Source organism: Sceloporus undulatus, chromosome 7 (assembly GCF_019175285.1).
Source record: "Sceloporus undulatus isolate JIND9_A2432 ecotype Alabama chromosome 7, SceUnd_v1.1, whole genome shotgun sequence".
Lineage (NCBI taxonomy): Eukaryota > Metazoa > Chordata > Lepidosauria > Squamata > Phrynosomatidae > Sceloporus > Sceloporus undulatus.
The window spans coordinates 1,501,222-1,524,272 of NC_056528.1; the positions used below are offsets into that span (position 1 = coordinate 1,501,222).

At 48.5% G+C, this 23,051-nt stretch overlaps 3 protein-coding genes across 4 annotated transcripts; 1 reads left to right on the top strand and 2 right to left on the bottom strand.

The window, feature by feature from the left end:
- Positions 1–1,272: 1,272 nt before the first annotated feature.
- Positions 1,273–13,239, bottom strand: EMC1 (ER membrane protein complex subunit 1). Of its 2 annotated transcripts, XM_042477973.1 has the most exons (24): positions 13,088–13,239; positions 12,117–12,241; positions 11,825–11,890; positions 11,521–11,614; positions 11,302–11,430; positions 10,751–10,877; positions 9,407–9,556; positions 9,063–9,224; positions 8,608–8,679; positions 8,060–8,116; positions 7,816–7,938; positions 7,519–7,615; positions 7,005–7,121; positions 6,753–6,761; positions 5,904–6,103; positions 5,608–5,757; positions 5,062–5,223; positions 4,848–4,967; positions 4,300–4,437; positions 3,861–4,034; positions 3,302–3,512; positions 2,793–2,877; positions 2,372–2,501; positions 1,273–2,251 (listed from the first exon to the last, which is right to left on the bottom strand). In XM_042477973.1, the coding sequence occupies exons 1-24, from the start codon at positions 13,186–13,188 to the stop codon at positions 2,072–2,074; spliced, it is 2,979 nt and encodes a 992-aa protein (XP_042333907.1). In that variant the 5' UTR covers positions 13,189–13,239; the 3' UTR covers positions 1,273–2,071. The 2 variants fall into 2 exon arrangements, with proteins under 2 accessions (XP_042333907.1, XP_042333908.1); XM_042477974.1 differs by lacking the exon at positions 6,753–6,761.
- A 278-nt stretch (positions 13,240–13,517) lies between these two features.
- MRTO4 (MRT4 homolog, ribosome maturation factor) lies at positions 13,518–17,527 on the top strand. Its single transcript, XM_042478029.1, has 8 exons — positions 13,518–13,640; positions 13,891–13,949; positions 14,554–14,657; positions 14,867–14,948; positions 15,252–15,319; positions 15,926–16,077; positions 16,156–16,232; positions 16,952–17,527. Exons 1-8 carry the CDS (start codon positions 13,613–13,615, stop codon positions 17,111–17,113), a joined length of 732 nt encoding a protein of 243 aa, XP_042333963.1. The 5' UTR covers positions 13,518–13,612; the 3' UTR covers positions 17,114–17,527.
- Positions 17,501–22,689, bottom strand: LOC121936137 (aflatoxin B1 aldehyde reductase member 4-like). Its single transcript, XM_042477998.1, has 7 exons — positions 21,964–22,689; positions 20,933–21,120; positions 20,003–20,107; positions 19,727–19,823; positions 19,067–19,169; positions 18,592–18,721; positions 17,501–18,155 (listed from the first exon to the last, which is right to left on the bottom strand). Exons 1-7 carry the CDS (start codon positions 22,271–22,273, stop codon positions 17,994–17,996), a joined length of 1,095 nt encoding a protein of 364 aa, XP_042333932.1. The 5' UTR covers positions 22,274–22,689; the 3' UTR covers positions 17,501–17,993.
- Between the last annotated feature and the right edge of the window lie 362 nt (positions 22,690–23,051).

Below are 23,051 nucleotides of genomic sequence, written 5' to 3' on the forward strand. Positions count from 1 at the left end.
CTTCGGGAGCTTAAGAACGCTAACGCCTAACTTCCGGCCCTGACTGGAAGCGGTATCCTCCCTCATGCTTCCCCCTTTGAGGCAGTCGAACGAATACCGGAAGTGAAGTGTTTGGTCAGGCCGAGGCTTCCCTAAGTCGGTCGCCGGACAGCGCATGCGCCGCGAAGTGAGTCAGCGAGTTTCTCCTTCGTGGGTGTCTGCGCATGCGCAGAATGCTCCACATAGCGTTCCCATTAGACTTCATAGATGGCTTTTCCTGTCTTTTCCCACATTAAAATTCTCTTCATACTATATATATATATATATATATATGTATGTATGTATGTTTATGTGGCATCCCCTGGAAAGCCCAGGGGGTGCACCCCTTCCCAGGATAGCAATGTCTACGGAGAATAGGATGTGATGGCCTCGCTGGCAAACCACGAGATCATGACTCACCTTCTGGTAGACAATGCTTTATCCGTGATTGGATAAGCCCATGTTGATTCGGCTGAGACAGTGTACACACCCTGCTCCCCTTTGCTAATCAGAACTCTCCTGAGTACACATTGGTCCCTGATTCCGCAAATTGCCTTCTGATGTACAGTGAGATAATGTAAAACCTAATGTAACCCTGATGTCAATAAAAGGAGCTGGCCAAGACCTGGCCAGCAGAAGAAGCTTTGCACCCCCATTCCTGTCTCTGCGTCTCTCTGCCGCGACATGTTTATATGTTTATATATATATATATATATATATATATAATTCATCATTGATTTTCAATAAGGTTCTCCTTCAGTACAAAGGAATATATATATATATATATATATATACACACACACACACACACACATACACACACTCTCACACTCCTATATATCTCTCTATATATAATATAGATATAGATATGGACCCCATGTAGACTACCTATGATTCTCACTGTCTTGTTGTTTTGTCTATCATTTTATTATTGAATATTTTATTATTCTATGATTATTCTATCATTGGTTTTCAATAAGATTCTCACATCTTCAGTACAAAGGAGTATATCTATCTATATATATATATAGATACACACACACACACATATATATATATACATTTATTGGTTTTCAATAAGATTCTCATGTCTTCAGTACAAAGTAGTGTGTGTGTGTGTGTATGTATATATTCCTTTGTACTGAAGACGCATGAGAACCTTATTGAAAACCAATGCTAAAGGATGGCAAGGCGTTCACAATTCCTATCCTTCAACCGGCCCCAGAGGAATTAAACCGACACAAGAGCCAAATGCGGAGGGCCAAAAACCACATTCATTTCATGGAGGATCCCCAAACACTTCTCTCTCAACGCAGACGCCAAGAATTCCCTTTTCTCAAGATGGCATCCTGAGACCTTGACAGTCGCGTTTTAATGAAGGCGGGTCAATGTCATCTAAAAGCAATAATCCACGACGACTTCTTTTGCAGAAACATCCAAACAGCAGGGATTTTAGATCAAAAAACCTCTCAGTGCAGCCTAAATAAATATAAAACAGTAGATTTGCTTGTTCTCTTTAGCTGAAGGGAAAGAAGTCTAACTGCAAAGCCCATGGTGCACTCCACGCCATTCGGTCACTCGTGCCGCCTCTTCATATCTAATGTTCATCTTCTGGCGCATCTTATGCAAAACTGCCTCATTTTCACACATTTCCATATCTTTTTCCAGCTCTTTGCTTGAACCCAGAACTTCGGGGAAACGGGAAGATGAGCAATAAAAGAGAAATATTGATCTATAGATGTCCCTTCCGACTAAAAGCTGATCAGAGAAACCCAGGCCGAAGGTTCGGAGGTTGCGTCTCCTTGCAATTAATGCGAAGGTGCGCCGATGATGAACGTTTTACACGATGAACGAAAAGAACAAGGCAAACTCATGTCGCAGCTTGTCTTTGGAGTTTCTAATTTTCCTGCTTTCCCAGGAGACAACGCAAACAAAACAATTCCCGCAACCACAGCACCCTTCGCTTCCGAGGGAAAAAGGACGTTTCCTAACTGCCGAAGCAGCCTGGGTTTCAACAGGGTTTCGGCGTTTTGTCTCTTCCGGTCTGCTCCAACTATCGCCAGGCGCGGTTGAGGAGCTTAACCTGCGCCAGCCTCTTGGTGATCATGGTGGCGAAGACGAGGCCGAAGAGCACGCTGCTGATCAGGACGTAGTCGTAGTCGTCCTTCAGGACGTCAAACTGCTTGGAGGGGTAGACGCGGGTTTGGTAGATGTCCAGTCCGTACGCGACGACCTGAGATGCGAGACGGCAGGGATCAGTAAGGATAATAACACCCCATAGGCTGGATGAGAGCCAGGTCTGATGGTTTCCCCCATCGCCATTCACAGGGCAAAGGGTTTAAAAAACGCTCACCAGGCAAGTGGACTCCAGACCCGACGGAGCAGTGTAGATGCCTCTCATCCGGGAGATGGTTTGGTTGTAGTTGATGAACCTCTCGGCGTGAATCTGGACATCCGGAGAATACGGGATCAGGTTTTCCTCTCTGAAAGAGGCGTCCGAAAGGAAAGAATTTAAAGCAAGTGGTTCAGTACCATTCCCCCAAAAGCCATTGCCATGGTTGGACTTGACCAGCCAAGGAAAAAGCCATTCCTTTTCCTCTGGCTACCCATCCCTGTGCTAGACAGACTGGACCTGGGCTCTTTGTATGCTGATATATATATATATATATATATATATATATATTGACAGTCTGGTTCTGCATCAGGCAGCTCTGTATGTCCTTCTGCTTTGGGACCAGAAACCACAAAGTTTCCGGTCATCCAAGTTTTCTCACCTTGTTTGCTCCGTCGGGATTTCCGGCCGTCGAGGGTCCAGCAAAGCCTTGGGAAGAGACAGGATTGCACCGGATGGGAGCCCAACTGCATACGGAAGAAGAAAGAGTGCGGTGCAATGGTTAATGTTTTGGAAAGGAGTTCAAGATACCTGTTTTTAATCCCTCACTGAGCCAAATGATCAAGGCAAAAAGAGTCAGTGGGTGTAGCATTTGAAATATGGACCTCCTGGTGTTGTTGGGATTGCAACTGCCATGTTCCACCATCCTTGGTGACAGTGGATAGGATTTCTGGGCATAAAACAACCCCAGAAGAGCTAAAACATGGCAAAATGGTCCCCATTTTGGCACTAATGGCACATGAGGGCCAATGGTGTGTGTATGCATGTTTGGTGGAGGTGCAGCCCTGCAAGTGGCTAATGTGGCTTCCTAGCCTTCCAGAATCACCCACCCTTGCCTTAAAAACTCATCTCTCTATGATGGAAAACTACTCTTCTCTTTCCTGACTCAACTGAGCAAGTGCCGGCTGGTGATGCCCCTTTCGGTGATGGTGACCTCCATGGCGCTGATGGCCGACGGGAAGATGTAGGACTGCTGGAGGACCTGCGGCAACAGCGGCCGGTCGAGGGAGCTGAATGCCGTGGCATTGTACTGCTCCGTGCCTTCATACAGCTCCAGCACCGTGAACTCGTTGCGGCGGGCCTTGGCGTTCCAGTACTGGTACTGCAGAGGATAAAAAGAGGGTCATTGCTTGGAGAGAGAGAAACTAGAAGCTAAGAAAAGTCTTGCTGGTTTTAAAAATTGCATCTGTCACGGATGCAGAGCCCTATCTGGGACACATCTGAACAAGTCCAAAGAGACAGGGCCTTCTCAGGGACGGCTCCCCAAAGGAGACTGAGTTGGCCTGCTTTCTCGTGTTTCACTTTTGGTTTTTTAAAATTCAAGTAGGCCTTTGGCATGTTGCAGGGAAACGTCTTTTCACGTCTTGGTCGCTGGCTTTACTTAATTCCTTTTTAATCAAGATTAAGCCCATCCGCTTGGTGGCAAGAAGCCAAGCCCTCCAGACCTTACCACGACCCAGTTCTCCGAATGGACGATATGCACGGGTCCCTTGGCCTTCTTTTGAACGGAGGAGTGGATGATCCGTCCCGTGACGCTGTCGATCAAGTAGATCCCGATGAACGTGCGCTCCTGGTGCGTGTCTGTGCTCTCCGTCACCACCGCCAGCAAGTTTGGGTTCAAAGACTGCAATGAGTATTAGGCAACGAGTTATGAGCGGGTCCTGCACCCTCAAGGACCAAAGGTTCCAAGACAGATACCAGAACCAGCAAGGTATCATTTATGACATCTTGCAGAGGTCTGAATTCAACATTTACACAGGGCTATTCAAAACTAAAATGGAGACTCACTTAAGCATAGGGCACACATGTGGCCCACAGGCTGCATATGCCAAAAGTCAGCTGCTGAGGCATTCGCTTGGCCTCCTCTCTTAAAACGTCCTCTCCCTCACCTTGTATAATACGCTGCGGTCCCCCATCACGCGGCCCTGGGAATGGACATGCTCATTGGCCCTCTTCCCTTTCACCGTCACAATGCGCTGCAAGTCGGTGGGGATGCTGATCTCCCAGCTCTCCTCCGTCGTCAGGTCCTGCGATGCAGCCAAGAAACCCAGGCCAACAACAAGTCAAGCCGACGCTTAGCAAAGACCATCTTCCGACACACAACACACTAACAGGGTCATGGATTGTTCCTGAATTAGCAGTTATTCTCTGCACCGGAGGAGCAACATACAGGTTTTGTCGGACTACGGCTCCCATCAGCCCTTGGTAAGGGATTCTGGAAGGGTATAGCCCAACAACACTGCATGCAAATGTGAATCTGCTGTGAATGAAGCCCCAAATGGCAAAGGCTTGGGCTGCCATAGCTTCCAGTTCCAGGGTCAGTAATAACATCACTTCCACATTGCCCAGCCTGATGCTATGACTTCCAGAATAGCAAAGCGCCCATGAGACATGCAGAGGATGACCCCAACTCAAGTCCGGAAAAGACAGACAATACCTTCCTCAGCCTTCTTCCCATCAGTTTGCCCTGTTCGGAGTCGGCTAAATAAAAAGAGATGGAGGGAGCCATTTCTTCCAGTTGACGGAGGACGTTTCTCGTCGCCGGGAACACAGTCACCTGAAGGAAAACCAAAGGCATGGCAGTTCAAGGAGGCAGATTTGCGCCTGAGCGGTTTCCCACAAACCAAAACCAGAGAGCCCTGGGGTGGCACCTTGTACTCATCGTCAATCAGAAGCAGCACTTTGGCGTAGTCTTGGTCCATGATGGGCAGCAGGAGGGACTGGAGGACGGGCCGATTCAGGACCGGAGGGGCCACCTGGCTCCACCTCCCAAAGATGGGGTTGAAGACATAGAGAGAGCTCATGCCAGTCTCCTGCGGAACAAAACAATGAAAATGACTAAGGCATTGCCAGGCACAGGCAGGAAAACGAGGCTTTGCTAGCTGCCCAGTGAACAATCCACTAACCCTTTCTGGACCACCAGTCCCAGCATCCTCCCATTCTGGTGTGACTTGCCCAAAGGCACCCAATGTGTTTACACAACTGAGCAGGAATCAAACCCTGGTCTCCCAGGATTGTAATCAAATGCTCAAACCGCTACACCACACTGGATCCGATACTGCAATGCCCCTATATGCAACCATGTAACAGCCTTCTCTGACTTGGTAGACTCCCGATGGGTTGAACTGAAAACCCCATCATCCCTAACCAAACCAATGGCTCGAAAACATCAAGTGGCTGCAAACACAGGCCCCGACCTTGTCCTTGACCAGTAAGGTGCACTGGGGCGGGTGGGGAAAGTGGGCGGTCGTCCTCTGGACCATCAGCTTGAAAGAGGAGCCCGGCTTGACGTCTTGGAGGTACTGCTTCCAAAGGATCGTCCCAGAGCTGCTTTCAATACCAAAGAGCTGGGGAAAGAGAGAGAGATGCAAAGCTGTCACGCAGGACGGATTTAGCAGCACAGAAGCTAATAATGGGCCATGCCTGGGGGGAACTTAGACATGCCCCCATTTCTTGATTTGTTCAGTAGAGGTTTCCGAACTATCCTCCTTACCTTTCCAGAAGCTGTGACCACCACAATCATCTTCTGCAAGTTAAACTCGTCCCGGGCCAAGTTGTCGATGTTGACTTCGTTTTTGATCTGGCTCCGGGGCTTGCGCGCATCATAGAACATCTTCCAGAGGTGGGCAGTCCAGGCTTGGAGGAGGATGAGCTGGGAGGAGAGGCGCTTGAGGAACATCCCCAGCAAACCATCTGGGGAAAGAAGACCAAAAGGAAGCTGTAGTACCGTAAGGCCGTGCATTACATGGGTTCGCATAACAGGGGCTCATTTACATGAGTCACGGAAAAATGTGTTCTCTGTTGGCATTTTCTAGGTCCTCTAACACAATTCTATGGTGTGCTTCTGCCAGAGGTTGACCACAGAGTTGTGATGGAGGACTTGCAGTGGTCCTCGACCTCTGGGCCTCCAGATGTTTAGGACTTCAATTCCCAGAAGTCCCAGTCAGTATCCCCATTGTTCAGGAACTCTGGGAGTTGAAGTCTCATAAAATCTAGAGGACCAAAGGTTGAGAACCACTGGCCTAGAGAGAACACTTCATCGACATCAGACTTGAATTCTAAATGCTCAGCTCAGAGTTTAAGTTACTGCAGTGCTAGAAATACAGGGACTGGAAGAAAATGTCATGACGGGGGACAGTTTTTATTTGGGGTTTAGTGTCCTCCCACTCCCCATAGCTATAGAGAGAGAGAGAGACAAAGCTCCAAAACCCAATGCAGCTAGATGTTTCTCTCTTCCTCTCACAGACAAGCAAATGAACCTCTGAACCACCAAAGACTGCCAACAGCAGCAAGGAAAGAGAAAGAGGACAATAACAACAACACAACGATCGTTCAGAATTACCTTGAATTGCTGGTTCCAAGGCAGCGTTTTAAGAACAACAACAAAGCAATCCAGATTTACTCTTTCGGGTATCAAAAGTGGGGGAAATCAAAAGTGTTATCAACCCGTTCTTTCACCCCCGACTCCACATTGTCACACAACTTTGTGTCACAAGGAATCCCAGGCGCTTCCCTGACACCTCAAACACTGAGCTTTGTAAACTTGGAACGTATTTCATCTGAGGATCATGTCTCTCGAGGCTGCAGCCCTTACCTGCTTTCTTCCCGAATTCGCCTTCCAGCTCAGCCTGGGCTCCTGTTAGTGGCAAGTCCACCATTTGCAAACTGACCACTTCGGCCAAAGATTCCTCCCGGCTCCAGAGAACTTTTCCTGCAACGAACAATGGATCGAGAGGAATCAGAAAGGCATCTGCTTGGTGTGTGCATACTTCCCAGCAAAGGCAAGAAGAGCTGCTCCAGTGCAGTGGCTAACAGACCAAGCAGCACTGAACGTTTAAGAACAGTCTCCTTGTTACTGTATTCATTTATATGCCTCCCGTCTCCCAATAATCGGACCTCAACACTATAGAAACAATGCAATTTGATGTTTTAACTGCCATGGCCCCTTCCTCCAGAATCCTGGGATCCATAGTTTGGTGAGCCATTGGCTCCTGCTGAGGATCCTGGTTTGCTTCTTTCGGCTGTTGCCAAACCCAGCTGTTGATAGGAATAGCTCCAAGTTGGAAAGGCCATGGGTTTTCAGCCAAGATGCGCAGCCACAGACTCACCTGGCTGTTGAAGGAACAAGAGCATGTGGTCCCCCGTTTGCACCAGTGCACGATAGCCCACAGAATTATCTTTCTTCAAGAAGACCTGAATGTAAAGCTGCAAAAGAAGAATGGGAAACAGGCAGATAAGACGGAGAGCATCATCACCAGCTTGCAATGTGAGAAGCCTTCCATGCCACCTCCATGTTTCTACTGCCATTGATCTGGCCACCGAGAAAGGGATTAATGTCTCATGTTTCCGTTTAGTGGAGTGACTTGCCAATGGAAAGCGCATGGCCTTAAAGAAGGAAGCCTTACCTGCTCTGGCCTGGTGCTGCTCTTCTCCAGGGTGAACCCAATGGATGTGTCCAGCAGCCTCTGTCCGGTTTCAGCCAAGTATAGGTTAACTGCATAGGACTGGTTGAAGCATGTCAAGGACTCCTGCAGCATCATTTGGAGGAGGGAAAGATGTGTTAACTAGAGAGCATCTTTTAGCTTAAAACATTTATTGTCACCCTAAAGGTGCCCATCTGATGAAAAGAGCATCTGATCAATCCCATACCTGCTTGGAGGTCTGTCCAACAGAGCTGGCCGACTGGGAGGCGTTTGGTCCAGCTTTCTGCAAAAATGCAAGACAGAATGTGAGATTATGCATCTAAAAAGTCAGCCTGTTTTTTAAATATATGTGCTCTCTGGCCGATGTACCAGAGATGTGCAAATCCCAGGAGTTGGGAAGGGCTGTGTTGTCGCTATGACATCTCAAAGGGCCATGGATTGTTAACCAGCCACAAATTAACATCCAAAACCCCCACTTATTGCTGTTGAAATCATGGCCTGACATCACTTCCAAACTAGGAACTGAGGCTTGTGTACAGCCCTAAAACAGGAGCTCAGAAAAGGGTCCAGACAGAAAGGTGTAAGAAATGAGGATGCAAAGCTTGTTTATCTGCTGTGCAGTTTGCAGATTGAGCCAGAAGCCATGGTTGATTGTGACATTAGAAGACATCCATTTTGCCCAGGATAAAACCAGTGTTACCCTAAGGAAACCAGACACCTTTCAAAGTCACGTCCGGCTGTTAATTTCACCCGGCAGAACATGGACGCACTTACCGCTTCATCCTTACAGGTGAGGACTGCAGCTACAGTCTTCTCGCCGGTGGTTGCGAAAGTCACAAGGCCAGCCTGGGAAGCACAATATGGAGATGTTGAGAAACTGAGAGACAAGAGAGGAAGAGAAGGGAAAACACTGCACCGGAAACTGGTCATAGACGCTTTGGACCTCAGCTCCCAGAAATCCGGACCATTGGCCAATCTGCCTGGGGCTTCTGGGAGCTGAAGTCCAAAACACCAGGAGGAGAAGAGTTTGGGAATGACTGCTGTGGGCCATGGCACCACAGAAAGAGTCTTCTCTCTCGTTTCCGAAAAGAATGCAAAGCCTCCTCCTGCTATTTCCCAAAGGAGGCAAAACCCCAAAACAACCCCTGAGCAAATCTTGGCAAGAAGACCGAGTGACAGGGCTGTGGCCCAATGTCAGATAGAAGCCTTGATGGCGCATGACAACCAACCTGTGGGAAATCCCGTAGGAGGCTCAGCAACCCATTGTGATACTGCAGCAGGGCGAAGTGACTCGGGGACAACCGCAGAAAGAACTGGGACCGGGAAGCGCTGGCCGGATTGGGTTGCAACGCCAAGAGGTAGGGCTGGAAGCTGTCGGCAAACCCAAAGGGCTGCAGGAAGGGCAAACAAAGAATGGAATCAACCAAGTCCAGCTCCAAATGTAGAGGTGATCGATTTAGAACTGAATGGGGGAGTTGCCAGGTCTGGATTCAATGCTTGAGTTAGACTCATTGCAAGGGACCCCAAGGGCCATCAGTTCAGTACAATTAAAGCCCCTTCCAAGATCTCTCACCTGCAATAGAATGGGCTTCATCTCTTCCTCGGCGTCCAGAGCCATGGCATGGAGCGTGTGAGCGGCGGCTTCGACGCACACCAGCACAGCCTCTCCGACCACATTGCAAGCCTGGCTCAGGCTGCTCAGCCAAGGGGCAGCCACCCTCACCTGCCAAAAGAGGAAGGCATGGAGAAATCTTTCACCGTTTCCATCAATGCATTGAACAACTCCTCCCTCCAATCATTCCAGCTGGGAGACAGATTGCATCCAGTTTCACAGAGGCTTCTGAATCTCACCATAATACTGGGATGGGGAGAGGAAGAAGCCAGGAGATCAATTATTGTATTTATCCAAAGACATAGCCATGTTAGTCAGCAAAATCAGTTTGTAGACAGATCTTGTAGCACCTTTGAGTCTCGCTGAGAGAAAGAGGTTGGCAGCATGAGCTTTTACAGAGTTAAGACTAATGCGCCTGAGGAAGGAGACTGAAGCCTAGGAAAGCTCATGTTGCCAACTTCTTTCTTTCAGTGCGTCTCAAAAGTGCTCCAAGATCTCTATTTTATTTACTGTGTATTAAAATGTTTATATTCCACCTTATCGTGGATTATTCAGGGTGGCATACAATAAAACCAATGTGTTTGTGTGTGCCTTCAGGTCAGAGCGATCAGTGGTATCATGGTCTGAGACTAGGAGTCTGAAGACCAGGGTTCGAATTCCCATGAAGCTGCGGAAAACCACTAAGTGGCCTTGGATAAGTCACGCACTCTCAGCCCCTCTGAGCAAAACTCGCTAAGAAAACCCTGCGACAGAGTTACCTTAGAGTTTCCTTAAGCCACAACCACAAGGAACCTATCCATACCCTTTCCATGTCATTTCTGCCTCTGGTAACAACATTTTCACATTGGGTTCCTTAACTGGGGAGCACCTTCTAAGATGGTTATTTTTAAAACCCAAAACCCCTGTATTTCATTTTAGAGTTAGTATAGGCCTCATGATAACGTAGGGCTCAGACAGACAGGCCAAAATAAAGCTGCTTTGGGTCACTTTGGAGGCATGCTGTTTAAATGACACTCACATCTTAAGAGGCCAGAAGCTGCGCCAAAGCATGGATTTCAGACTTTCGACTCTTAGGTCGCATGCATCATTTAAACAGCAGACCTCCAAAGTGACCCAAAGCAGCTATATTTTGGCCTGTCTGTTCAGGCCCTTACTTTCACTTCAAAGCCACCTACTCCCAAACCAGTCCAAACAGATCTCCAATTTAAATGTTTACAGGGACTCAAAGGCTCTCTTCTTTCGACCCCAGACACAAATGCAATGCTGAAAAGGAGGTCCCCCTCAAAGCCATAGACTTTGTCGCACCTGTCTCATGATTTCTCCATCCTCCACGCTGAAGGTGAGGACGTTCAGGTGACTCCGAGAAGCGACTCCGAGGACATGCACCACTCCGGTCCCATGCGAATACACCATCTGATACTGGACAAGATCACTGTGGAGGGAAACCAAGGATTGATCCATAGAGCCAGCTGCCACCGCAAGAGTAGAACCACATTCACAGGCTCTTGGGTCCCACTCTGGGGGGCATATAAAATACAGTTGTCCCTCTACGTTTGTGGCTTTGACTTATGTGGGTTTGATTAGTTGCGGTTTTGGTTAATATGTCTTCTCTGGGAATCTCTAGGTCCTCTGGCGCAACTCTGCCACAAGTTGACCATAGAGTTGTGCTGGAGAACCTAGAGAAAACAGGTCTTCCAACATGATTCTATGTTCAACCTCTGGCAGATGTTTGTCATAGAGTTGCACTAGAGGAACTTAGGTAAAAAGAATAGTGTTTTTTTAGTTGCATTTTTGCACATTCACGGCGGTCCTTCGCCCTCAACGCCAGCAAATGTGGAGGGACCACTAAAAGATACCTTTCTGGCAAGTGCTCCATCCACTTCTGGTGTCCGTTGGAGAGGTAATGGAGGGAGAGCGCGCCTTTCTTCAGCACCGCCACGTATCTGACGGCGTCCTGCACTCCCACCAAACTGGCCATCTGAAAGCTAGAATATATTGATTTATAATGTTAAGAGACACACTTGGAACGAACTCAAATCCTGTGTTGCCATCGTCTGCACCCCAAAACGACTCACCTGCCAGCGTCCGTTGAGATCTCCCAGTTCAGGCCCCCAATGTTGGTCTCCCAGGAACGCAGGATGCGGCCCCCGTTGGAAACAGTGACGGCGTCTACGGAGGGACAAGGACAGCCATGACAATGTTAATAGCCGCAAATCCCGCGTTTTGTTTTTCCTAATCGTATTCCTTCCTTTAAACTGTAAGGTCCTCCCCTCAAGAAAGGAAGGCAGGGCAAAAACGGAACGAAGGGATAAAAAGCACGGGACTGTTTTTGGCAAAGAAAGCATGGGAAGACCCAAAGCCAACCCCCTCTTTGCTTACCTTGACCGTGGACCAGCATGGCGTCGACTGCCCCCTCCGGCGTCCCTTTGTCCACATGGCGCCACACTTAAAACAAAGCCATATGGAAACAGTTTGATGTTATTTTATCATTGGACTTTGGTTTTGGGGATGGGGCATTCCATGGAGGCCAATGGACCAAGCATCCCTGCCCAGTTGGTGGATGCCATATATACTGCAAGGAAGCCCTATTGGTTGTCCATCATGCAGTGTCTAATTGAAAGGGTCCTACGCAGCTGAGGTCCGAAGGGTCTCCTGCGCCAGAGATACTCACAGATGTCTCCCGTCCTTGAGTTCAAAGCCGCCACCACGTTCTTCTCGGTGGCCGCAATGAGTTTCTTGGACCCCTGGGAGGACTCCAAGGAGGCAAACCTCAGCTTCCCCACAAACTGCTGCCTCCTGAAGGGAAGAAGGACAAAATTCCTTCCATTTCGGAGCCTCTCAGTCGGACGCATCGAGGACCAGGAGGACCACAGCCCCACTTCCGTGGCCACAGGTTTAGTTTCCTTAACCATGCTTTTGCCATTTGGATGCCAGGGACAATGTTTTGCTATGCCAGTGTCTTTAATGGGACTTGAGCATCCATGGATGGGTCCTGGGACTAATAATAATAATGATAATAATACTGTGTTGTATATAATGGGATTGGAGCATCCATGAGATACCAAGGGCCCATAATAATACAGTAATAATAATAATAATAAATAATAATTTAATATACTTTAAATATATATGATGGGACTTGAGCAAACCCCAGGAGATACTTTAATAATAATAATTTTATAGATAGATAGATAGATAGATAGATAGATAGATAGATATAGATATAATGGGACTTGAGCAAACCCCAGGAGAGACCAAGGGCCCATAATAATAATAAGTAACTAATTATTATTATTATTATTATTATTTATTGTATATACTGTAATAATGATATATTGTATATATTTTAATTTTATGTATATTATTAAATTTAATTAAATTATTATAAAAACATCTATTAAACAGCTATTAAAAGACTAAAATGCGCTTCCAAAAGGCAGCCAGGAATCCTGGGATTTGTAGTCTGAGAGGGTCTTCAGGGGAGGATCTGCCCTAGAAGCCACGCAGTCCAGCGCTGCAGGGTCGCTGGGATTTGTAGTCTGGCGAGGCTTGCCCAAAGAGGGGCTTGGAGGCTCCTTGGACTACATGTCCCATGGTGCACCTGGGCCCAAGGGGACCCCCCCAGGCCTTTGGGCCCCTCACCAGTCGAACTTGCCCACTTGGTCCTCGTAAACGGCGGCGGAGGGGCGAGGAGAGGAGCAGCAGAGGAACAGCAGCAGGAAGGGAAGCCATTGAGCCGCCATTGCAGCCAAGAAGAGGCGCTGGGAGGACTCCGATATCCCGTCGGCCACCGCGCGGAGCCATAGAGTCCAGAGAAACTATAGAGTCTCGGGAAACGCACGTCGGTATTTCCCCGCCCCTTTTTCACGGCAGCCAATGGGAGAGCCGGTTTGTACTTCCTAACCGCCCCATAGAGCTATGAATGATATAGAGACCGCCTCCATCCGGAATAGGGATTTTTCCCCGCCCCTTTTTCACGGCAGCCAATAGGAGAGCCGGTTTGACCGTCTAACCCCGCCCCATAGAGCTATGAATGGTAGAGAGCCCATATAGAGGTCCTCTTAGGCGGAAGTGGTCACAGTCCGGCCTCCCAAAGGCTGATTCAGGCACTTGGATAGCCACCTAAATCCTTCCCGTCGGCCCCAAAAAACGTGTTTGCGGGTCGAAATGCCGAAATCGAAGCGAGACAAGAAAGGTGAGTGCTCTGCGGCTGTAGTCCTCCTGGCGAGGCTTCTCCTGAGGCTGAGAGAGCGTGACTTTGGCACAAGGAGCCAGGATTTGAACCCAGGTCTCCAGAGCCATAAAAACCAGTGCTCCAACCATTGGGTCATACTGCCTCAGATCCCTTCCTGAGTTGCATCTGAACCTGAAAAGGCTCTCTATCTATATGGGATTCAAATTAATAATAATAATAATAATATCTCATTTGCTTCTCTTTCTCTTAGTTTCCTTAACAAAAACCAGCAAGAAAGGTCTGCAAGTGAAACAGAACTTGATAGAAGAGGTAAGAGCTCTTACTATGGGTGCTATCTATCTATCTATATGTGTGTGTGTGTGTGTGTATGTATATATATATATATATATATATATATGCCTTTGGATATATCCAAAACAAGCTGCAGAAACAACCCAGTTTGAGACCACTTTAATCGCTCAATGCCAGGGAATCCTGGGAGTTGTAGTTTATCATGGCACCAGAGCTCTGATAGAGGAGGCTCAATGCCTCACAAAACTACATTTCCCAGCATTCCCTAGCACTGACCCAGGGGCAGCTAAAGCACTCTCAAACTGGGTTATTTCTGCAGTGCGCTTCAGACCAGACTTGCCCACATTCTCTTAGTGCAGCGGTTCTCAACCTTTGAGACTTCAACTCCCATAATTCCTGAACAGTGAGTATCCTGGCTGGGGCTTCTGGGAATTGAAGTCCAAAGGTTGAGGACCGCTGCCCGGGTGGGTTTCCACAACTGAGCAGAGATTCAAACCCTGGTCCAACACTCAAAGCACTGCAACGCACTGGCTCTCAAGGCTTACTCATAGGAGGTCTGCCATGGTCTTAACTTTTGACTATACCCCATTTCATTCTGATGTTCCGAATCCTTTGCCTTTAGTTACGGAAATGCGTGGACACCTACAAGCGCCTCTTCATCTTCTCCGTCGCCAACATGAGAAACAACAAACTCAAGGATGTGCGCAACGCCTGGAAGCACAGCAGGTTGGGAAAAGCCCTTTGATTCTCTTCCTTCCGACTTTATTCTCACAACAACCCTTTCAGGTCATGCTTTTCCATCCAACGCTGCTGCTCCTTCATCTCCCTCTTTGGCTGCATCCTTTTATCGCCCTAAAAACCTGTTTGCAAAGACTGGGAAACGTAGGCCTTTTCCTCCTTGACGTCCGTTGTTGTTGTTTTCTCCCCTGCTGCAGGATATTCTTTGGGAAAAACAAAGTGATGATGGTGGCGTTGGGACGGAGTCCGACGGATGAATACAAAGATAACTTACACCAGGTGAGGCCTTGGGTTTATCTGTCCTTTCCAACGGTCGTTCTGGTGAGACATTTCAACTTCTCTGCTAGAAAGCATTACTAAGGTCTCCTTCGTTTACAGTACTAGGACTGTTGAGCGGCGAATCCTAAGCCTCTCCCTAAACTACAGATCCCAGGATGCCATAGGCTGGAACCGGGGTGCTTAAGATGGCACCAGGCTGCTATAATGGTGCACTTCTTCTCTTGTGGCTTCCATATCTGTTGAGAAGGAAATTGGAATGTCTAAGATACAACGTCCATCTCTCTTTCTGTCTTTCTTTTCCAGATTAGCAAGCATCTACGGGGCGAGGTGGGCCTCCTCTTCACAAACCGCACCAAAGAAGAAGTCATTGAGTAAGTGTCCCCGGTTGCCACTTTGGCCACCAAGGCGCAAGTGGCATCTAAACCTCGGTTCAAGCCTCAAAATGGTTCTGATGTGTCCCAATGGGAAACAAACAGAGCGACAGTGCTGTTCTTTCTATCATCCCCACTACTTGGTGTTAGAGAGGCAGACGTGGTCAACATACGTTAAGTAGTGGATCTAGGACATTGCCTTGTAAGGCGGCAGAGGGAGAGTCCAGTGCTATTCCGCAGCATAAACTTTGCATATAATAGTCAGTGCTTGGCGCATAAAAGCGGTGGTGGACTCTCCATCTTTAAACAAAGATTGCATGGGAGTCTTTTGAAAGCGCTTCAGTTGTGTCTTCCTGCATGGCAAAGGGATGGAGTAGATGGCCCTTGTAGTCCCTTCCAACTCGGATACTATGAGTTGGTGATCAGCATATGAGCAGGAGCAGGCCTCTGGGTGTTGGACTGCCCTTCTCATCATCCTTGTCTCTGGCTCTGCTAGACGTTGCAGTGCATCAGGAGGATGGCAAGGAGTCCACCCCTCGCTGAGTATTGTCAGGACTAAGCAAGTAAAACAGCTTTTTGAAACCCGTCGCTTCCTTTCCTCCGCAGCTGGTTCTCCCGTTTCAAAGAGTCGGACTTTGCCCGAGCCGGAAACAAAGCCACGTTCACCGTCAGCTTGGACAAGGGGCCCCTGGAACACTTTCCCCACTCCATGGAGCCTCAGTTGCGGCAGCTCGGACTCCCGACGGCACTGAAAAAAGGTGGGTGCCCTCCCTGAAGGGGAGACACAAGCATACATGTTTGAAAGATCCGCTTCCTTATCTTATTCCTTCCCACAGGAGTGGTCACGCTGATCGCCGATCACGAAGTGTGCAAAGAAGGGGACGTCCTGACCCCCGAACAGGCTCGCATCCTAGTGAGTAGCCAGTAAAACGTTGTAGTTGTGCTTGGGTTTTCCTGGAGGCATCCCTCTGGACCCTTAGCCTTGTAAATCCCAGCATTTGGGGCTGCCTTGTTCTACAGGGATCTGTTCTGTAGGGTTCTGTCCTCTGTCTAGCTGTAATTTTTAAGCAACTTCGGCACTGGAAGGAGGATGGTGAAGATACTGGATCTGTCAGGTTCTGTGTCCCTGAATGGCAGGAGGGGATTGGAATGGAGGACCCCTGGGTGTCCCCTTCCAGCTCTGTGATTCTAAGGAATGGAAAAATGCACTACTAAGGCTAGGTGAAGAGGCTAGCTAGCATCTCTACTACAAGTCACAGAAAAGAGACTATTAAGGTTAGGCAGGTGGCTGGAAAGGCTAGCATCTCCAATGGAGTCTGCTGCAGCCGTCCCTTTGGAGGGAAAGGAAAAGGCATAGCCATGAGTGGATGAGAAAGCATGGAGGTGATGCTTCTTCTCAGTGATAGAGGAATGGAGCCTCCAAGGGCAGTCACAGTCTGACTCTGAATATGAGAATGGTGTCTCTTGGCTTAAACACGCTCCATTTGAAGGGTTTTGGAGAGTGGTGGACTCTCCTTCTTTGGAGATGGCCATGTGCCCCAGGGAGGGCTTGGATGGTGCCTTCCTGCATGGCAGAACGGGGGTTGGATTGGAGGATGCTGGGTGTGACAGTCCCTTTCTCCTTGGTTTCAGAAACTCTTTGGCTACATGATGGCGGACTTCAAGGTGACGATCCGGAGCGTGTGGCACGCCGAGACGGGAGAATTTGAGCTGCTAGTGGAAGATGATGAAAGAGACGTGGAAGGGATGGAGGAGGACAAAGACGACTTGGATGAGGAGGAAGAGGGCGATTAACTCGGAGAGAGAAGCAGAGGACTGTCAGATCCCAAAACGGGTGACCTGCAAAACAGGCCAATCTCCCCTTCTGTGTGAATGCAGGACTGAGCTACTCACCGAAGGACTTTATTTATCAGAGGAGGAGAGGATAGATTTTTATAAATATATACAGATGTATCGGAAATGCTTATAAACTCTCTTGGTGTCTCACTGGTTAAGAACCACTTTGCAGGTATCCAAACAGAGAGGGCACATAGGGACAGTAGTACGCGGCGCAAACCTTGCGTACAAGAGTCCCTGGCCTTTTCAGCTTGAAAGATAAGCGATTTGATTCCGGGACTCAGTTCCCCGACCAACTTGGGTTCGAGAGATTGTCAAAAAGAAAAATGTGACACCACTCTTTTCCAAAATAAAGCCATCTTGTTTGAGAAACTGTTTTATTCTGGGTCCTTGTTCTACAAAGAGAAGGATTTGGGGTTGAACGATTGAGTCATTTAAGCGACAACAGTCAATAGTTCTGGAAGGAGAGAAGAGCAAACTTGCAAATGGAAGGGGAAACCATTGCAAAAACTGTGCAGGACAAAAGGTGCTCTCTTGATTTAAGGCAAGGACAGAGCACATGCGTTGCTTTGGCTGCTGTTAAGACTCCACCTTCCATCGTCCTTCAGCGCCGGCTGTGCTAGCTGGGGCTGATGGGAGGTGCAGTCCAACAATATGAAAGAGCGCATGTTGCCCATCCCTAATTTAAGGCAAAGGTGGTGAGGACTCAGAAAAGGAAGAGGTTGGGGGAGAGGGAACCTTTCAGCAGCAAGAGGAGTGGATGCTGGGAAGTGATTTTCTCTTGAAGGGACTTCCAGCTCATGGGATGCGCAGTTTGCACTCTGGTTCCCGCTCACCTTCAGCGGAAATAGTTTGGACAATCGTGGGCAGTGAGGTGCCATGCTTTCTGGAAGGCTTCGACAACCCCCGGGAGGAGAGGGCCCTCTTCGCAATATTGGAGGTTCTGTTGCAGCTGCTCCATGTTGGAAATCCCAATGATCACAGCATCCCCACGGTCTCCCTGGTGCAAAAGGGAACAGAGATAGTGCCCATCATCCCCAACAGAGCCAGCTGGAAAGATGCAGGGTGCTGTTTGTACAGTTCTCAAAACCCTTTCTTGATGACATTCCTGGTCCAGAACTTGCAACAGCCTTGCGCAGCCAAGCCGACAACAAGGAATGCTAGGCGCTGCAGTCCAACAGGATCTGGAGAGTGCGTCTGACATTTACATTACCTTGGACCCTATCTCATGGGGTTAAAACCCCGGCTTCCCTTTCCCAAACTCAGCCCTAATTTGGCAGGCCTGAATTAGGATTGAATTTGGGAAAGGTAAGTCGGGGTTTTAACCCCATGCAATAGGGTCCCTTGAAACCCAGACAGTAAAATTAAAAGCCAAACTGGCACCATGAAAGGCTATTTGCACAGTCCCAACCGACCCGCCTCGCAGGGTTGGTTACCTGCAGCTTTGAGTGATGATACATCCAGCGCAGGGCGGCCGAGGTCAGGCTGGGAGGATTCGAACTGTACGCCTCGCGGAGAGCGCCTTCCACCAAGGCGACGCCTTCGAAATGGTGCTTCTTCCAATACCTGGAGTGTCGAAAGAAGGAACCTTGGACAATCCTTGTACTCAGAGATAAGACTGCCTCTGCACCTGGAGGCTCCATTTCATTTCACCCTTGCATTCGAGACACAAGCTTCTTCTGCCATCCACCCGGGCTTCACTTTCTCACTCCTGAGATGCTGGCCTCTTCAGCTCTCTGCCCAACATGACTATTCCACTCTCTCATCCCTGCCTTCAAGGCTCTTCCACAATCAGCATTTAAGCTTCCTTTCTTGCCCACCTCCAAGGCACTAACCCCTCTTTTTGACCCACATTAGCAATCCCATTCTCCCATTCAGAACACTAGCCTCTTCTGCCCCCTGCGGACCCACCTGTCCCGGTAGGTTTTGGCCCAGTCGTTGCCGAAAAACCTGCCGCTCGGCTGCTGGTTCGAGTCTTTATCTTCGTACTTATACTTCCCTGTCAAAAGTCCTCCTGCAGGGATGGAGTTAACGCGTTACAACTAGGAACTGGCATCTTGCAACTTGGCGTAAATAAGAATAATTTTAAATTACACACAAAGATAGCCATATTGGTCCATGTTTTTTAATCCACAATTACGCAATCCTTTTATTAGGAGCCACAATTAAAATAACACCCAAAAAATGTGTCAACCTTTGAGTTTTGCAGAACTGGAGGAAGAGGAAGGCAAATGTTATGCCAGGTTTGGCAGACATGATGCCTGGAGCAGGAACCATTGCAAAAGGCTAAATGAATTACAGGGAGCTTTAACTGTCATGGCTCAGTGCTATGGAACTGTAGGATTTGTAGTTTGTTGTGGCTCTGGAGCTCTCTGGCAAGGAAGGCTCCATGTCTCACAAAGCTACAATTCCCCAAATTCCACAGCATTGAGCCACAAGAGTTAAAGTGGTATCAAACTGGATTATTTCTGCAGTGCACATACAGCCAGTATCCGCTAGTGTTTGGTTCCAGGACCAAGTCCAAAGGTCTCTCCCATTCCCCAAAATCTCCCCAACCCAAGGCCGCCATACCTGCCAGGGGATTGTAGGCATAGAACCGGATCCCAAAATGCCTGAGGCAGGGCAGGAGTTCGGTCTCAATCTGGCGCGTTGTTGCATTGTACATGCCCTTTGGAAGACAAAAAGAAGTGGGAGGAATTTGCTAGATGGAGAAGCTGCTTGGGCCACATTGCCAACTGACCAATGCGCCCTGGACTGCTCTTCTGGCCACTTCCATATCTGTTTCACATCCTGCATAATATTTGGCAGACCGCTGGACCCGCCTTGGTTGCCCACTGAGACTCTCACCTGGTAGACTGTGGGCAGCACCCAGCGGTTGGCTTTGCAGAGAGAGTAGATTTCGGCCACTTCCCAAGAGGCATAGTTGGAGAGACCCAGCTCTTTAAATTTTCCCTGGAGAAGAAGGGAAGGAGAGATTAAAATAAGAAAGGGCAGGGAAGGAGGGAGGGAGAGAGAGAGAAAGAAGGAAGGAAAGAAAAAGGAAGGAAGGAAAAAAGGAAGAGAAGGAAGGGAGAGAAGAAAGAAGACAAGAAGGAAGGAAGGAAGGAAAAGAAGGGAGAGAGAGGAAAGAAAAAGGAAGGGAAAGGGCAAGGGAGGACGGACTGATGGATGGATGAACAAAGAGAAGGAGGGAGGGAAGGAAGGAAAAAAGAAGGGTGGATGGATGGATGGATGGATGGAAGGAAGGAAAGATGAAAATTAGGGAAGAAAGAAAAAAAGGAAGGAAGGAAGGAAGGAAGGAAGGAAGGAAGGAAGGAAGGAAGGAAGGCAGGCAGGCAGGCAGGCATAAAAATGCATTTAGTTGCTAAGACCAACATGGATCGGTCACTTCACTGGCTCCCTTCCATAGCCACATAACAGCAGCCCTTTCCTTGATATAGACACTATGGACCTAAGTGCGCTTGTGTTTGTTGTGTGCCTTCGTTTCTGACTTATGGCAACCCTAAGGCGACTGAGTTTTCTTGGCAAGATTTGTTCAGTGGAGGCTGAGAGAGTGTGACCTTTGCCCAAGCTCACCCAGTGGGTTTCCATGGCTGGGCAGGAATCAAACCCCCATCTCCAACACTCAGACCACTGCGCCACACTGCCAAGCGCACTTACAAAGATGTAACTTGCAGACGTGCAGATTTTAAAGACGTAAATCAAACAAAAAGACCGCTTCCTCCTGGCTGCTTTTGCCCGCCGAGGGCATCCCTGCCATGACACACATTTCCATACCTTTTTGTGGAGCTGGTCACAGGCCGCCAGGGTCTCTTCCACGGAGGTTTCGTGGTCTGGAGCGTGGAGGTAGAAAAGGTCCACGCTCTCCATCTGCAACCTTTTCAGGGAGGCCTCCATTTGGGAGCAAACGCTCTCGGCCTTCAGGGTTTTCCCGTCCCACGGATTCGCCTTCGTGGCCACTTTGACTGCGGAAAGGAGGAGTCAGAATTACATTAATTAAATTAAAGTTGAATTGTGCATTTGCAAAATCCTACTATTATTATCTGCATATGCTCTCAGGCACAGCCCTCTGCACATGCTCTAAAGCACAAGACACCACAAGCACAAGACATCTGTGGGGCACAGAACTCTGCACATACTATGGAAAAACAGGCCTCTGTCCATGCTCTACAAAACAGCCCTCTGCAGATGCACTGGAGCTCAGGCCTCTGCCATGCTCTCAGGCACATAGCTTTCCAGCTGCTCTGCAGTGGAGAACTCCGCACATGCTTCAAAGCACAACATTATGCCCATGCTATAAAGCACAGGGTTCTGCAACAGTGGGCCCCAAATGGTGCTTTTTAAGGGGATTTTGGGCTTCAGCTCCCAGAATCCCACTCTATTGGCTGAGGCTTCTGCGACCTAAAGTACAAAATATCTTAAAGGGCACAGTTTGGGGACCACTGCTCTAGAAAACAGCACTATGCCCATGCTGCAAAGCAGCACACTCTGCCCATGCTCTAAAGGCACAGGGCCTTGCAATGCTCTAAATCACAGGGCCCTGCAGTGCTCTGCAAGACAGCACTCTGCCCATGCTCTAAAAATGCTCTGCAAAAACAGCCCTCTGCACATGCTCTAAAAACGCTCTGCAGGACAGCCCTCTGCCCATGCTTTAAGGCACAGAGTAATGCAATGCTCTGCAAAAACAGTACTCTGCAAATACTTTGATGCGCAATTAATGCAATGCTCTGCAAAAACAGCCCTCTGCACATGCTCTGAGGCGGAGATCAATGCAATGCTCCAAAGCATGTCCTGGAGCTAGGACTCACCGGCCTTGTCCTCCCCGGACAGGAGGACTCCCAGGATCCTCTCGGACTCCCCTCCGGCGTACATGTAGGCAGTGTCCAGCTCCTTATAGCCTCGGTCCAGGAAGGCCTTGAGCAGGGCCCCACTGGCCTCTTGGGGGGCCCTCCTCCCAAACTCCATGGTCCCCAGCACCGTCCCCACCTTCCTGCCTTGGCCTGCCATCCTGGACCTGGGTGCAAATGCTGCAGGTGGGACTCGAACTCTAGGCCTGGAGCAGAGAGCCCAGCTGCAAGTGCAAAGGTTCCAACTGGGCTTCAGATTAAGCAGATTCATCCCCTCCTTCTGCGCATGCTCAGCTCCTTGCTGTCAAAGTCCATGCAGCCAAGGGACCGTCTCTAAATTCTGGGCTGAAGAAACAGCTGGGAAACAAAAACCACAACAACCCTGGCTCCTTTGCGAACCCAAGATGTGTTGGGACTCCAGCTCCCATCATCCCCAGCCAGCATCTATTATAGACTGTAGCAATGATGGAGTCCTGAGCCACTTTAAAGGGACTGCAGTGCTTTCCTATGCCATCCTGGGACCTGTAGATTTATTGCAAGGACTATTGCCACCAAACTACAAATCCCAGGCTTCTTCTCTAGGAAGGAGCCAGGGCAGTTCAAGTGCTGCCAAACTGCATTGATTTCTGCACTGTAGATGCACCCCAGAAAGAAAGAGCTGCTTTGGGGGAGATGCTGCAAGTCCAAAGTAGTCGAAATTGTCCCCCCAAAATGTAACTTCTTGTAGTGCAAAACATCTGGAAAGCCCACCTTTCTTTACAAGGAGGGGATGCCAGCAAGAAATAAAATCCTGCATAAAATGGTTTTTTAATAATAATAATAATAATAATAATAATAATAATAATATAAGAATTTAATGTTTATATGTTTGTACGTTTATTTAATTTTATCAATAAAATTTATTTTGAAAAATAAATAAAATAACATTGGGAATTAGGGTTGGTTAAAGCCGACCATAGAGTTGCGCTGGAGGACCTAGATATCCCTAGAGAGGACCTATTAATCAATTCCGCGAATACTCACAACCGCAAATATCAAAGCCGCAAATA